The sequence below is a fragment of the Vigna radiata genome, chromosome 1 (genome assembly GCF_000741045.1).
Source record: "Vigna radiata var. radiata cultivar VC1973A chromosome 1, Vradiata_ver6, whole genome shotgun sequence".
In the NCBI taxonomy this organism is placed as follows: domain Eukaryota; kingdom Viridiplantae; phylum Streptophyta; class Magnoliopsida; order Fabales; family Fabaceae; genus Vigna; species Vigna radiata.
Window position 1 is genome coordinate 25,939,384 of NC_028351.1, and position 12,655 is coordinate 25,952,038.

Sequence of the window (12,655 nt, forward strand, 5' to 3'; positions counted from 1 at the left end):
TACGGGGTGCAGAAAAAGTAGCCATTGTTCTTTCAGAATATTTTGTGTGTTAGAAATATCAAGCATGCTAGACACTTAAAAAATTGAAATGGTTCAAAGACCTGTTGATGGTCCTATTTGAATTGATTTTATTATGGATTAGAAAACGACAGATGTTAGACATTGGAAAACAAGAAAATGAAAGCTATTGATGTTTTAGAATCCATAAAAAAAAATAAGTAGACGAAGACTTACGGTATTCATAGTCCTAATCAAATCCATTTTATAAGTTAGAAACTATGAATATCTAATCCTCAAACAGATATCTATTTTGAATATATTAATATTTGATCTCACATTCTTTATCAATTTCACATATAAAGTTTTCATTCATTTGATTTAGAAGAGGAATTCCTCTAAAATTTCGAAAACATTTTATTTAGTTGTTTTTAGATGATGGAAAAGGATCAACCTATTTCTTAGGTTACGTGAATTTAGATTTAACTTGTTTTTTTAGTTGTCTTTTCTGAGATTTAACTTTTGCTTATTTAGATCAACTGTTTAATTTCTTAGTTCTCTTTTTCTACTGTTTTTTTTTTTAATTTTTATGATATTTTTATTTCTGTGAGAATTCCAGACTCTCAGAATTATGTAAAAAATAATAATTGATTTATTTCACAGAAAATATATATGAAATAGTTATTTATTTATTGGTGAATGAGAAAACCAATTTATTTAAGACAACTAAGAATTAAATTAAACTATGTATTGATTTAATTTTGAAAGTATATATATTAATTTATTCATAGGTTTATGCATATTACGTTGATGGACAACAAACAAATATATAAAACGAAAAAGAGCGCAGGACATGGATGTTGTTTGTTTTCTCGTTTCTCTGACTTACTTTGGAAGGTAGAAAACTAGGGACATGAATCAAAATTACACTTAAATTAAAAAATATATATATATATATTTATTTATTTATTTATTAGGGGTGTAATTGTGTATGAAAAATTTTGGAGGTGCATCAAGAAAATATGGGACTACAGAAAACACTAGCCATTTTTCTTTCAGAACAATTTATTGGTTAGAAAAGTTAAGCATTCTAGACATTTAAAACAAATGAAAATGGTCCAAAGACATGTTGATTGTCCTGTTTGAATTGATTTTATGTGTTAGAAAATGATGGATGTTAGAAATTGGAAAAGAAGAAAATGAAACTGGTCCATACTGAGACATTAAGCCATTGATGTTTAACGAGTAGAAAAAATAAGTAGATGAAGACACTTGAAGGGAACAAAATGAAAATGGTCCAAAAACTTTAAACTATTGATTGTCCTATTGGAATACATTTCATGAGTTAGAAAATTATAAGCATGTTAAAAACAAAAAAAGAAAATGAAAGTGGTCCAATTACATTATGGTATTCATAGCTATAATCAAATCCATTTTATAAGTTAGAAAACTTTGAATATCATCTATTTCAGTTAAAACATTTTTGTAGACCAGGAATATTGCAAAGAGATGGCGAAATATTCTAAGTAAAAGTATTAAAGTACACCAAGAAGCATAGAGATACATATATGTTTAAAGAAACCAAATATCATTACAAAATATAATTTGGTCTCCTACAACAGACCACAAAGTATGTTCTGAAAAAATGTCATCTATACGTTGGCAAACAGATGAAGAACGATATGACTCAATTTTTTGATATTTTTCATATATATATATATATATATATATATATATATATATATATATATATATATATATATATATATATATATATATATATGGGTTTGTTAACGCGCGTATGCATGTTTTTCAGTGAATACATTTTAACAATGAGTACCGGATTATAATAGAACAAAATACCCTCATATATTATAGATTCTAAGTTTTAAAGCCAATGATATTTATATAATTTTCATTCTCAAGAGTAAAAAAAAAAAGAAACTCCCAAACCCTTACACAGCTCTCTCATTCCTCTCAATCCTTCATCTTTCATCTCTCTCACTCCAACCTTTTCTCTATCATCCTATGGTAGATCCAATTAAAAAAAAAATTAGAAAGAGAAAGGATTGAAAGGAATAAGAGAGGTGAGTAAGGGTTTGGGGTTTCTTTTCTTTTTTTAGTTTTGAGAATGAAAATTATTTAAATATCCTTGACTTTAAAACTTAGAATCCATAATATATGGGGGTATTTTTCTCTACTATAATCTGGTACACATTGTTAAAATGTACCAACTAAAAAACAGGCATACGCGTGTTAACAAACCCTATATATATATATATATATATATATATATATGTATATATATATATATATATGTATATATATATATATATTTGATTACAATTTATCTTTCTTAGCCTTGCATAATTGATTCTGCCATGAATAATTGATATATTCTTTCCTTATTTATAGAATCTAGGTATTCTGTATATTCTATATATTGTATGCTGATTACTCTTTCCAAATCAATAAAACGTGTTTGTTCTAATCCTTACATAGTATCAGCCTAATCTCGATCCTTCCTTACCCTTTCTTATTTTCTTTTCTTCCATATGGCTAATACCGATGGTGCTTTTTCTTTTAACACCATGATCCGCATGTTAAACATACGCCTCACCTCAACCAATTTCATTATTTGGTGTCGCCAGCTCCTTCCTCTTCTTGAAGGACATGCCCTTTATGGTCATATTGATGACTCAATCAAAATTCCTCCTACGAAATTGCCTGCTGATGATGGATCTTTGACGGTTCCTAATCCAGCCTTTATCACGTGGAAACAACAAGATCAAAGACTTGTAAGTCTTCTTCAGGTCTCCCTTACCGAAGAAACTCTAGCTGAGGTACTACATTGTAACACCGCACAACAGATCTGGACTACTCTTGAATCCCTCTATGGTGGTGACTCCAAGCAACGAGAAATTGGGATCAGAGATCAATTGTTGCACCTCACAAAAGGCTCATCCACTGTTAGGAAGTTTTCCAAAACATTTTGAGGCTTATGTGATCAACTAAGCCTTATGGGAAGACCAGTGGATGATTTAGATAAATTACACTGGTTTTTACGGAGTTTAGGTCCCACTTTCACTAGCTTTGGTGCATCTCAATTAGCCATGCGCCCATTGCCTATTTTTCGTGATCTTCTTTCTACTGCCAAGAGTTTTGAAATGTATTTACATGTCGTTGAATCCACTCCCTCTCAATCTGCCTTTTATACCATTACTCAACGTCTCTCTTAATCATCCAATACACGTTTTCAATCTGGGTCGCGTTCTTTCTCAAATGGCAAAACAGGTCATGGCTACCAAAACTCGGTCGTGGTGGTAGCGGTAGAGGACGTCGTCCTATCCATTGCCAAATCTGCAGAAGAGGAGGTCATTATGCCACATCTTGCCATCAAAGTTATGAAGGTGGTCCACCTCAATCTGCAACTATTGCTGAATCATTTGCAAATTCTTGGACTCGATCAAATTCAAACTAGTCTGATTGGTACCTTGATACTGGAGCTTCAGCATATATGACAACAAACTCATCTAATTTAGACCTAATTGAACCTTATTATGGTAATCACACAGTTACGGTTGGAAATGGTAATGCTCTCCCTATTTCCCATATTAGATCTCATCGTTTGACAAATACTTTAAACCTTCTTGATATTCTTGTTGTGCTTGGACTACAAAAGAATCTCATTTCAATTAGCAAACTTACACGTGACTTTCCTATGGATGCTATATTTACTAACACATCTTTTCTGCTTCAGCAAAGGAGTACAAAGGAAATTCTAGCAAAAGGGAGGCGTGAACACAACTTATATGTCTTGGAGGATGGTCAAAATGTTTTTGTTTCTGTTTTAAATTCCAATAAGCTACGAGGATCATTTGAATTGTGACATTATCGTTTGGGTCATGTTAACTTTGATACTATTTCCCATTTAAGAAAAAGAGGTCTTTTGTCTTTATCTTCTATTTTACCAACTCCATCTATTTGTGGTTCTTGTGAATTAGGTAAAAGCAAAAGATTACCTTATTCTCTAAATGAGAAACGCACATTGCATGTGTTGGATTTAGTTCATTGTGATTTATTAGGACCTGCTCCCATTTGTTTAAAATTTTGGTTTTCGATATTATGTAATTTTTATTGATGACTATTCCAGATTCACTTGGTTATATCCAATGCGCCTGAAATATGAATTTTATGCTATATTTGTCCAATTCAAGAAATTTGTTGAAAATCAGTTTAATACATCTATAAAAACATTCCAAAGTGACATAGGTACCGAATTCACCAATAACAAAGTCCATACCTTGTTACATGAAACTGGAATTCTTCATCTTATGTCCTGCCCTCATACACCCGCCCAAAATGGTAGAGCTGAATTCAAGCATCGCCATATCACTAAAACGGGACTTGTAATGCTTTTTCATTCACATCTCCATGCTCATTATTGGCTACATGCTTTTTGTTGTGTTGTTTATGTCATTAATCGGTTACCCACCACTCTTCTAAATGGTGTTTCCCCATTTGAGACATTATATAATACTCCTCCTAATTATGCACATTTTCATCCTTTTGGCTGTCGGGTTTATCCTTGTCTTTGTGACTATGCAACTAACAAATTGTCTCTACATAGTGCACCTTGTATTTTTCTTGGATATAGCAGCAACCATAAAGGATTTCAATGTTTGGATCCTTCAACCTCCAGGTTATACGTAACAAGACATGCTAAGTTTGATGAACCTTATTTTCCGTGTTCAAACACAGGAACTATATCTCCAATTTCTAGATTGGATTTTTCTTCTTTTGCTGAACCAGCCTCAATGCATGAACTTCCTGCTTCAGCTCATGCACCATCTTCTTCTTTGACACCATCCAAGGAAACTGTGCACTCACAAACCATACCTTGTGGTCTATGTCCTGCTGAAGATCCTCCTTCACCTGCTGTTTCCATGCCTGATACTCAACCACAAATATCTCGTAGTGTCCAGTCTACTTATCCTATGGTCACACACGCCAAATCAGGTATTTTCAGGGCCCCGTCATTTTGCTGACATTACCACCTATCAACCATCTTCTCTTCTTTGTGCTCTGCTCACCACTTCTACACCCAAAGGGTTCAAATCTGCTGCAAAACATCCTGGTTGGTTGGATGCTATACATAAAGAGCTCCTTCCCCTACACTCCAACAATACTTGGGATCTTGTCCCACGCCCATCCAATACCAACATTGTAGGATCCAAATGGGTGTTTCGCACCAAATATCTTTCATATGGATCAATTGACAAATTAAAAACACGGTATGTTGCACAAGGCTTCACTCAAACTCCTGGTCTTGACTATACCTTCAGTCTTGTTGTTAAAGCTGCCATTGTTCGAGTCATTCTCACTCTAGCAGTGACGAATAATTGGCCTCTTCATCAATTAGATGTCAACAATGCATTTTTGAATTGGTACCTGACACATCCTGTCTATATGGAACAACATCCTGGGTTCATTGATCCTCGATATCCAAATCATGTTTGTCGACTTCGAAAAGCTCTTTATGGTCTCAAACAGGCTCCTCTTGCATGGTTTCAATGATTCAACTCGTTTTTACTCAGTCTTGGGTTCCTTGGATTCATTTGTCTTCCACAACATGGTTGTCACTCTATATATACTTGATTATGGTCCATGGATTTTAACCCATTTTGACAACTCTAGCCTCAGGTCCAATGCTTGAGGTTTCTTCCAAAGTAGATTTTCTTGTGTGGCTCAAACCTTAAGATTTCCACTTCAGCCGTGCCAAAGTTGATTTTTCCCATAATTGCCTAGGATTCCACCATTCTCCTGATTTTTCTTTTTTGACTTTTTGTGGTCATCAAAACCCAGAAAACAAGTTAAAATGGAGTGATTTCTATTAATATTTAACAAAATCAAAGAAAAATAAATTTCAAATTAATATCAAAATTGTATTTGGCACTTATCAGTAATACAACAATAAAGGGAGTTAAACACAGATCTTGATTCTTCTAATTCTATGGGACTTAAGCTTTAGCCCTAACCATTTATATATTAGTTTTAGCTCAATACTCTATACTTCACGATGTCCAAGACAATCTACTAATACTAAAATTTCATAATTTGGCAAAAGCAATGAATGCTGAATGGGATAGATTGTAACTTACATGAAAAAAAAAATCATTAAAAATGGGTAATCCATGTAATTGGATTTATTTTAGTTGGACTATATAACTGAAAAATGCAGTTGCATTTTTTCCAATTTTAGTTGATTTTGTTTACATTAAATGTCTTAGGTTTAACAGAAAAAAGACCAATGTGATGTGACTTGAAGTAAATTTAATATTTTATATTGGAGTAAAAGGTCAGTTAATACGGTGCGTTGACAAATACATTTGTTGGTGGTTTTTGGTTTGCAATGTGTTTATATCCATTCTTGCAAACATTCTCTTTGCAGCTTTGCTAAGTGTTAAAATTACATGTGTATATATATGTAGATAAGTAGTTCATATAAAGTCGAACATCTTTATATAAAAGAGCTCTTACATTGCTGAAATTATTGAGAAATACTTAGCATGAGATCCCAGATTTATGGGTTCTTTTTTTATATATTTGTGTGGATGAATGAGAAAAATTTAGAGAGCTGATTCGCTGAGTAAAATTGGACCAATGAAGGAAAGATTTGCTAAGCGTAAGAAGTGAGAAATTGAGGACAGAGCATCCCAAAAATTAGATCTAGGCGTTGAGCGGATTATTGAAGCAATAAGGCCAAGCAATCAAATGAAGGTTATTTGCTTGGAGTATCTATAAAAGAAAAAGAAAGATATCATGGGGTGACTCATTATAACTATTATATTTTAAGCTGTCCTATTCTCTTTTTCCCATTATATTCAAAGAATTATCATTCTCAGAATCAGTATTTAATTTCCATTGTTGTTGGGATTGAATGATATTGTAACTTCTCTATAACTTTTTGATTTATATATCTAAAGGTATATGTTATTTCCAACTCTTGTTTTAGTTTATGTTTATTGCTGGAAAGTAGAGGAATCTATGATCTTGATTTTTAGTTTGGAATGCTTTTCGAAAATATTTTTCTTTTCTGAATTAAGCTAAATCATACAAAAGCTGCAGCTGCTAGGAACAAAGTTGATGCTTTTTGTTATAAGTGTTAGATTCTTAATGCAGGACACAAATGGTATCAATTAAGGAATTTATTAATTGTTGTTAGATTTTTGCATGACCAAGCTTAAAGAATTACCTTGGTTCAGTATCATATAACATGAGAAACTGTGTATAATAAGTACATGTATTAGCAAGTAACCCACATTAATAAGACAACATAAATACCATGTTATCATTAATAAAATTTGGAATTTGATAACCATAATTGAACGACAATTATCGAAATTTTTATTTTAAAAATCCAAATATAAAATAACATCCACAATATTTATATACTGTCATATTATGTCATATTATAAGAAGTTAGATGTAATGTCACTGCCATTGAAATATGAATGTACGAAAGAGTGATTAAAGATGAGATTCAATGGATTCTCAATTACAAATTTTTGAGATATCCCATATTCTTAACATATACAAGTTAGAATAGCTCGAATTCTTGGCTTAAAATTAAATTTATATTATAGATTATACAATCACATACTATCAAATCATTCCTTCATGAAACTTTAGCTTCCAAATCTCACACTCCCAACAATCTGCAATGCTTTCATCTCATAATGGAGTCTTTAGGCAAATCATTATAGACTGCAAATTTTGTGCTAAATTTTATATGACAAACGTTAGTAATGAAGGAAAAAAAATTGGAAACCAAATATTAACAGAGCACACTATCAATAATTCCTTTACACCAACAAAAACAATTATTTCTAGAAAAATGGAACTACAAATAGTAAAACCATGAATAGAAGCGTAAGGTATAATCATTGTTTAATAAAATTGATGAAAATGAGTTTGTAGCTGAGAGAGACATACAATTAATTAAAGTACATTCATTACAATATTGTAAGCAAGAATCAAATTCTAACACTTACGTTCATGCCAAGCCTTGTACATTTCTTTTTAGAAAGGTATTCTCGATTTCAATATGAAACTTACTTACTGATTTACTTATCTGAAGTAGAAATAAGGACTATAAAATGCAAAGAAAGAAGTTATTAGAATTATGTACCAGCTAGTTTTTCAGCCACCTTTAGCGCTTTGCTAAGTTCACTTCAACCATTACAAGTAGATAGTCTATAATTCTGTTCAAGAACATCAGATAAGTCATTCTCCATGGTTGCCAAAGTAGTAATGGACCTAATAAGCCCCAAAAGCCTGTGAAGAATCCTATGCCCAAGCTCATGTATAATGCTTCATAGAAAACACAATATTCTACATGGACTTCTTCTTTTCGAGGCTTTACTAATGTCTGATCTCCTGGACAACTCTTGTTAAGTTGTTCACCACAAAGATCGGCATTTCCTTCAAAACAAGAGGCATCAAATGTATCCATGTGCCTTGCTAATGGGATTCTTCCAGAAAGAGAATTGTGTGACAAGTCTAATTTTTGGAGAAAATTCATTTGGGAAAGAGAAGAAGGAATTCTCCCATAGAATTTATTTCTTGACAAGTCAAGGGATTCAAGTGAACTTAAATTTCCAATATCGGAAGGAATTTCTCCACTCAAATTGTTTCTTGATAAATTCAAAGAAACCAACCCTAGCATGTACGTAATCTCTTTTGGAATTGCACCAATTAAATTATTACACGAGAGATCAATGCTTAGAAGAGTTAATTCTGGACGTTTGAAGTTGTGTTCCACACCTTTCCACATCCATGTTATATGAAATGAATAATAACTATCAATGAAAAAATTATAAATTTGAGAGTAAGTACTATTGTACCAATACACTCGACTTTCAGTTTCAATTTTGTTGATGGTGTTTTGAGAGAATGCAATGAAATTGTTTAAGCAAGTTGGAATGCCTTCTGATAACTTATTCCTAGAAATATCCAACAATTGAATACGCCTCAAATAACATATATGAGGGGGAAGATTTCCAGAGAACTGATTCCCTCTCATGATCAAAATTATCAATTGTTGCATGCTTTCTCCAACCCATGATGGTATTGGACCTGAGATCATATTCTCACTCACATCCAACATAATTAAATTCTTGCAATTCTTCAAAGAAGAAGGCAATTCACCCATTAAACTATTGTTTCGTAAAACCAAAGCTTCCAAGTTAACAAGGGTGCCCATAGAGTTAGGAAGCTTGCCTGACAATTCATTGCTACTTAAATCAAGAAACAATAATCGATTTGTCGATTTCCAACAATCTGGAAGTTGCCCCTTTATTTGATTATTTGATAAATCTAAAGTTGCCAAGTTTGCAGCTGTGACGTTTCCACAGGAGAAATCTGAAAATTTATTTGCAGAAAGTAACAATTCGGAAGCTTGTAGCAAAAATAATGGAAATTTTCCCTCAAATTCATTCGAACTTAAAATTATAGATGGTCTAAAAGGAAGCTTTGATTGCAGATTAGGGATTGAGCCAATGAGATTATTGTGAGACATATTCAAACTATACAACATTTTCAACTTGTTCCAAAACCATTCTGGTACGAAATCATTCAACCCATTATTAGATATATCTAGTTGGATTAAGGAATTTTGTGTCTGGATCCAACTAGGAAAACTGGGTCCTACCTTGCAAGATGCAAGAAACAAGAACATTAATTGAAAAGGAGGAACCCAATTAGAGCCAAATTTTACTGACAATGAGTTATGCGACAAGCCTAAGCGATATAATTTGGAAAAGTTAGAAAGATGAGATTCAGTGACATCACCCTTTAAAGAATTCCATCGCAACGATAAAGTTTCCAACTGAGATAGCAGTCTGATGCTCTCGGGTATCCTACCAGTAATTTGGTTATAAGATAAGCTCAACTCCCGAAATATGTGTCTGCTGCACCATGAAGAATTTTGTGTGAAGCTCGGAAATTCACCGTTTAACTTGTTATTTGAGAGGTCCAATACTTGTAATCTGCACATGCTCCCAAAGAAAGACGGAACCTTGCCTTGGAGTTTGTTATTGGAAAGAGAAAGATGTTCAAGAGAGTTCATCATCACTTTCCCAAATTCATCTGGAATTGGACCTTCTAACAAGTTACCATCAAGGTCAATGGAAACCAGATTGGTGGTGAAGTTAAAAAGCCAGTAAAACATTGGAGATGATTTTAGCAAGTTATTGGAGAGATCAAGGAAGACAAGTGAGGACAAAGAATTCGTTGTAGAAGTAGATGAAAGAAGGAAATTTCCATCCATAAGACTACAATTTTCAAGATAAAGCTCTTGTAGTTTGGAGCTCATATTAAAATTAGCTCGAACCATGGGTGGTAGAAGATTATTCCTAGAGAGGTCGAGGATTTTAAGAGATGGAAAATTTGGACACTGAGGAGGTGACAAGGTTATATTATTGTGAGAAACATAAAGCTCTTTAAGATGAAGGCTAAAGTTAAACAAGAATTGAAGTATTAATGATGACAACATATTAGAAGACAGATCTAGTATGGTAAGAGAGGTGTAATTATTTGAAGAGCGAGAAAGGAACAAAGATTGAATATCACTGTCCAGAAGATTACAATCAACTAGCCTCAACTCTGTTAAGTTTGGAATCATTTTACTTATAGTTTGTAGCCACTGGTGAGAGGATTTAAGACTATCCAATGAACTCAGTTGAAGAATGGTTAAGGAATGGAGAGTAGACAACCATTTTGCATCTTTAGCTTGTATATCAAAATTGCCAACTAGTCGGAGAGTATGCAACAATGGAAGATGCCCTAAGCGAAAAGGGATTGCTCCAGAAAGAGATTTTGAAATATACCTTGGCTTTTTCCTTATATATAGAGGACTATTACTTCCTAGACTGAGATGTTGTAGCTTTCTAAGATTCCCAATTTGAGATGGGATTTTTCCGGAAAGATAGAATAGTCCAAGATCGAGATACTGTAAGTGTTTCAAATTCCCAATATGAATGGGAATTTCACCCCAAAGAATATTTTTCCCAAGATCTAGATAGCGTAGTTGTAAGAGATTTCCAAGTGTTGAAGGAATCCTCCCTGCAAAATAAGAACTGGAGAGATCGAGATATCTTAAGTTGGTGATGGAGCCCATAAACTCTGGGATGTAACTCATTGCAAAATAATTACGGCTGAGATCCAGATGTTGAATATATGGCAAGTGAATCAATGAAGTGACATTGATTGCACCTCTCAAATAGGGTGTATCGTGGGAGTTTCCATGAAGATCCAATAGTTGCACATGACCAGTATGACTATTGCATTGAATGCGTTTCCATTTGCAGCAATCTGTATTATTGGTCCAAGTACAGAGCATGCCAAAGTTATCTATAAGACCTTCTTTGAAACTGAGGAGTGCTTGCCTTTCCCTCCCTATGCACTTTGCTTCACCACTTTCACTTGAGTTCTTCATTTTCACACTAATTCCTGAGGTAAGCAAAGAAAGCAGCAGAAGAACATAAAACGATTTCAAAAAATAAATACTCATGATGCTTTTTTGATATCAAATAATCCTAACAAAGAGAAGAATAAATAAGAGTTCTTTTAGAAGTTCTTTTCCCTTTCTCCTTATATGTTTATTTTAGAATGCTTTCTGGCTTCATTTATATTATCAAAAGTTGATTTCATAAAACTAAAAATAATAATAAATAAATATAAGTCACATATTTGAAAAATAATTGTTGTTTTAGCATACAATGTAGACTACTTCCAAATTACTTTATAATACTTTACATAGTCTGTTTATTTTAAATTAAAACTATATATACGCATTAATAAAATAACAGTTTATTTTTATGTACCAAAAATTTGCAATTAAAAAATATTCTCATTAGTAATGATTTACTGCAAGCAATCTAAAATAGTCATATAGATTTAATTCAAATAGTTGTCATTTATTTTTTAAATATAAGATTATAAATTAAAGAATGTAGATTGAGAGAGATGGTAATTAAAAAGACCAAATAAAGAAAAAGATAATAAAAACACTCGTTTGAAATTTTAAAAAGGTTTAAACCCTTTTTTGGTTCCTAAGTTAAGTTCTGATGTTCAGTTTAGTTCCCGCTTTTAAAAATGTCAACATTTAGTCCCTATGATATGAAAAATGTATCAAATCTTTTCATATCACAGGGACTAAAGGTTGACATTTTTAAAAGCGGCGACTAAACTGAATATCAGAACTTAATTTAAGAACAAAAAAGAGTTTAAACCTTTTGAAAAATAATGTTTTTGCCTGGTGTGAAGTTATGCGCATAACGAACAGGCGTAAAATATTAAGAATGTTTAATAAAAAGAATGTGATCGAGGTTCTTCTCTAAATTATAATATAAAAATACTAATAATATATAATTTAGTATTTTATTATCGGAAATGAATAAATATATTTTACTTAGAAAACAACTTAAAGATAAAATATTAAAATTATATGGTAATAAGAATAAGATCAGTCTCAATTAATTTCTAAATGTTGAATTTAATTTATCATATAAGAGTAAATACATGACACATTTAGTATGTTCCAAACATCCATTATATAAAATAGTTCTGTCTAATATATATATATATATATATATAT

General features: G+C 32.3%; 1 protein-coding gene across 1 annotated transcript; it reads right to left on the reverse strand.

Moving 5' to 3' along the window:
* Positions 1–8,209: 8,209 nt before the first annotated feature.
* Positions 8,210–11,494, reverse strand: LOC106760173 (receptor-like protein 12). Its single transcript, XM_014643634.1, has one exon. The coding sequence runs from the start codon at positions 11,492–11,494 to the stop codon at positions 8,210–8,212; it is 3,285 nt and encodes a 1,094-aa protein (XP_014499120.1).
* Positions 11,495–12,655: the final 1,161 nt, after the last annotated feature.

Bases quoted from the DNA above. Each gene is read 5' to 3' on its own strand.
- LOC106760173 (XM_014643634.1), bottom strand. From the start codon at position 11,494: ATGAAGAACTCAAGTGAAAGTGGTGAAGCAAAGTGCATAGGGAGGGAA.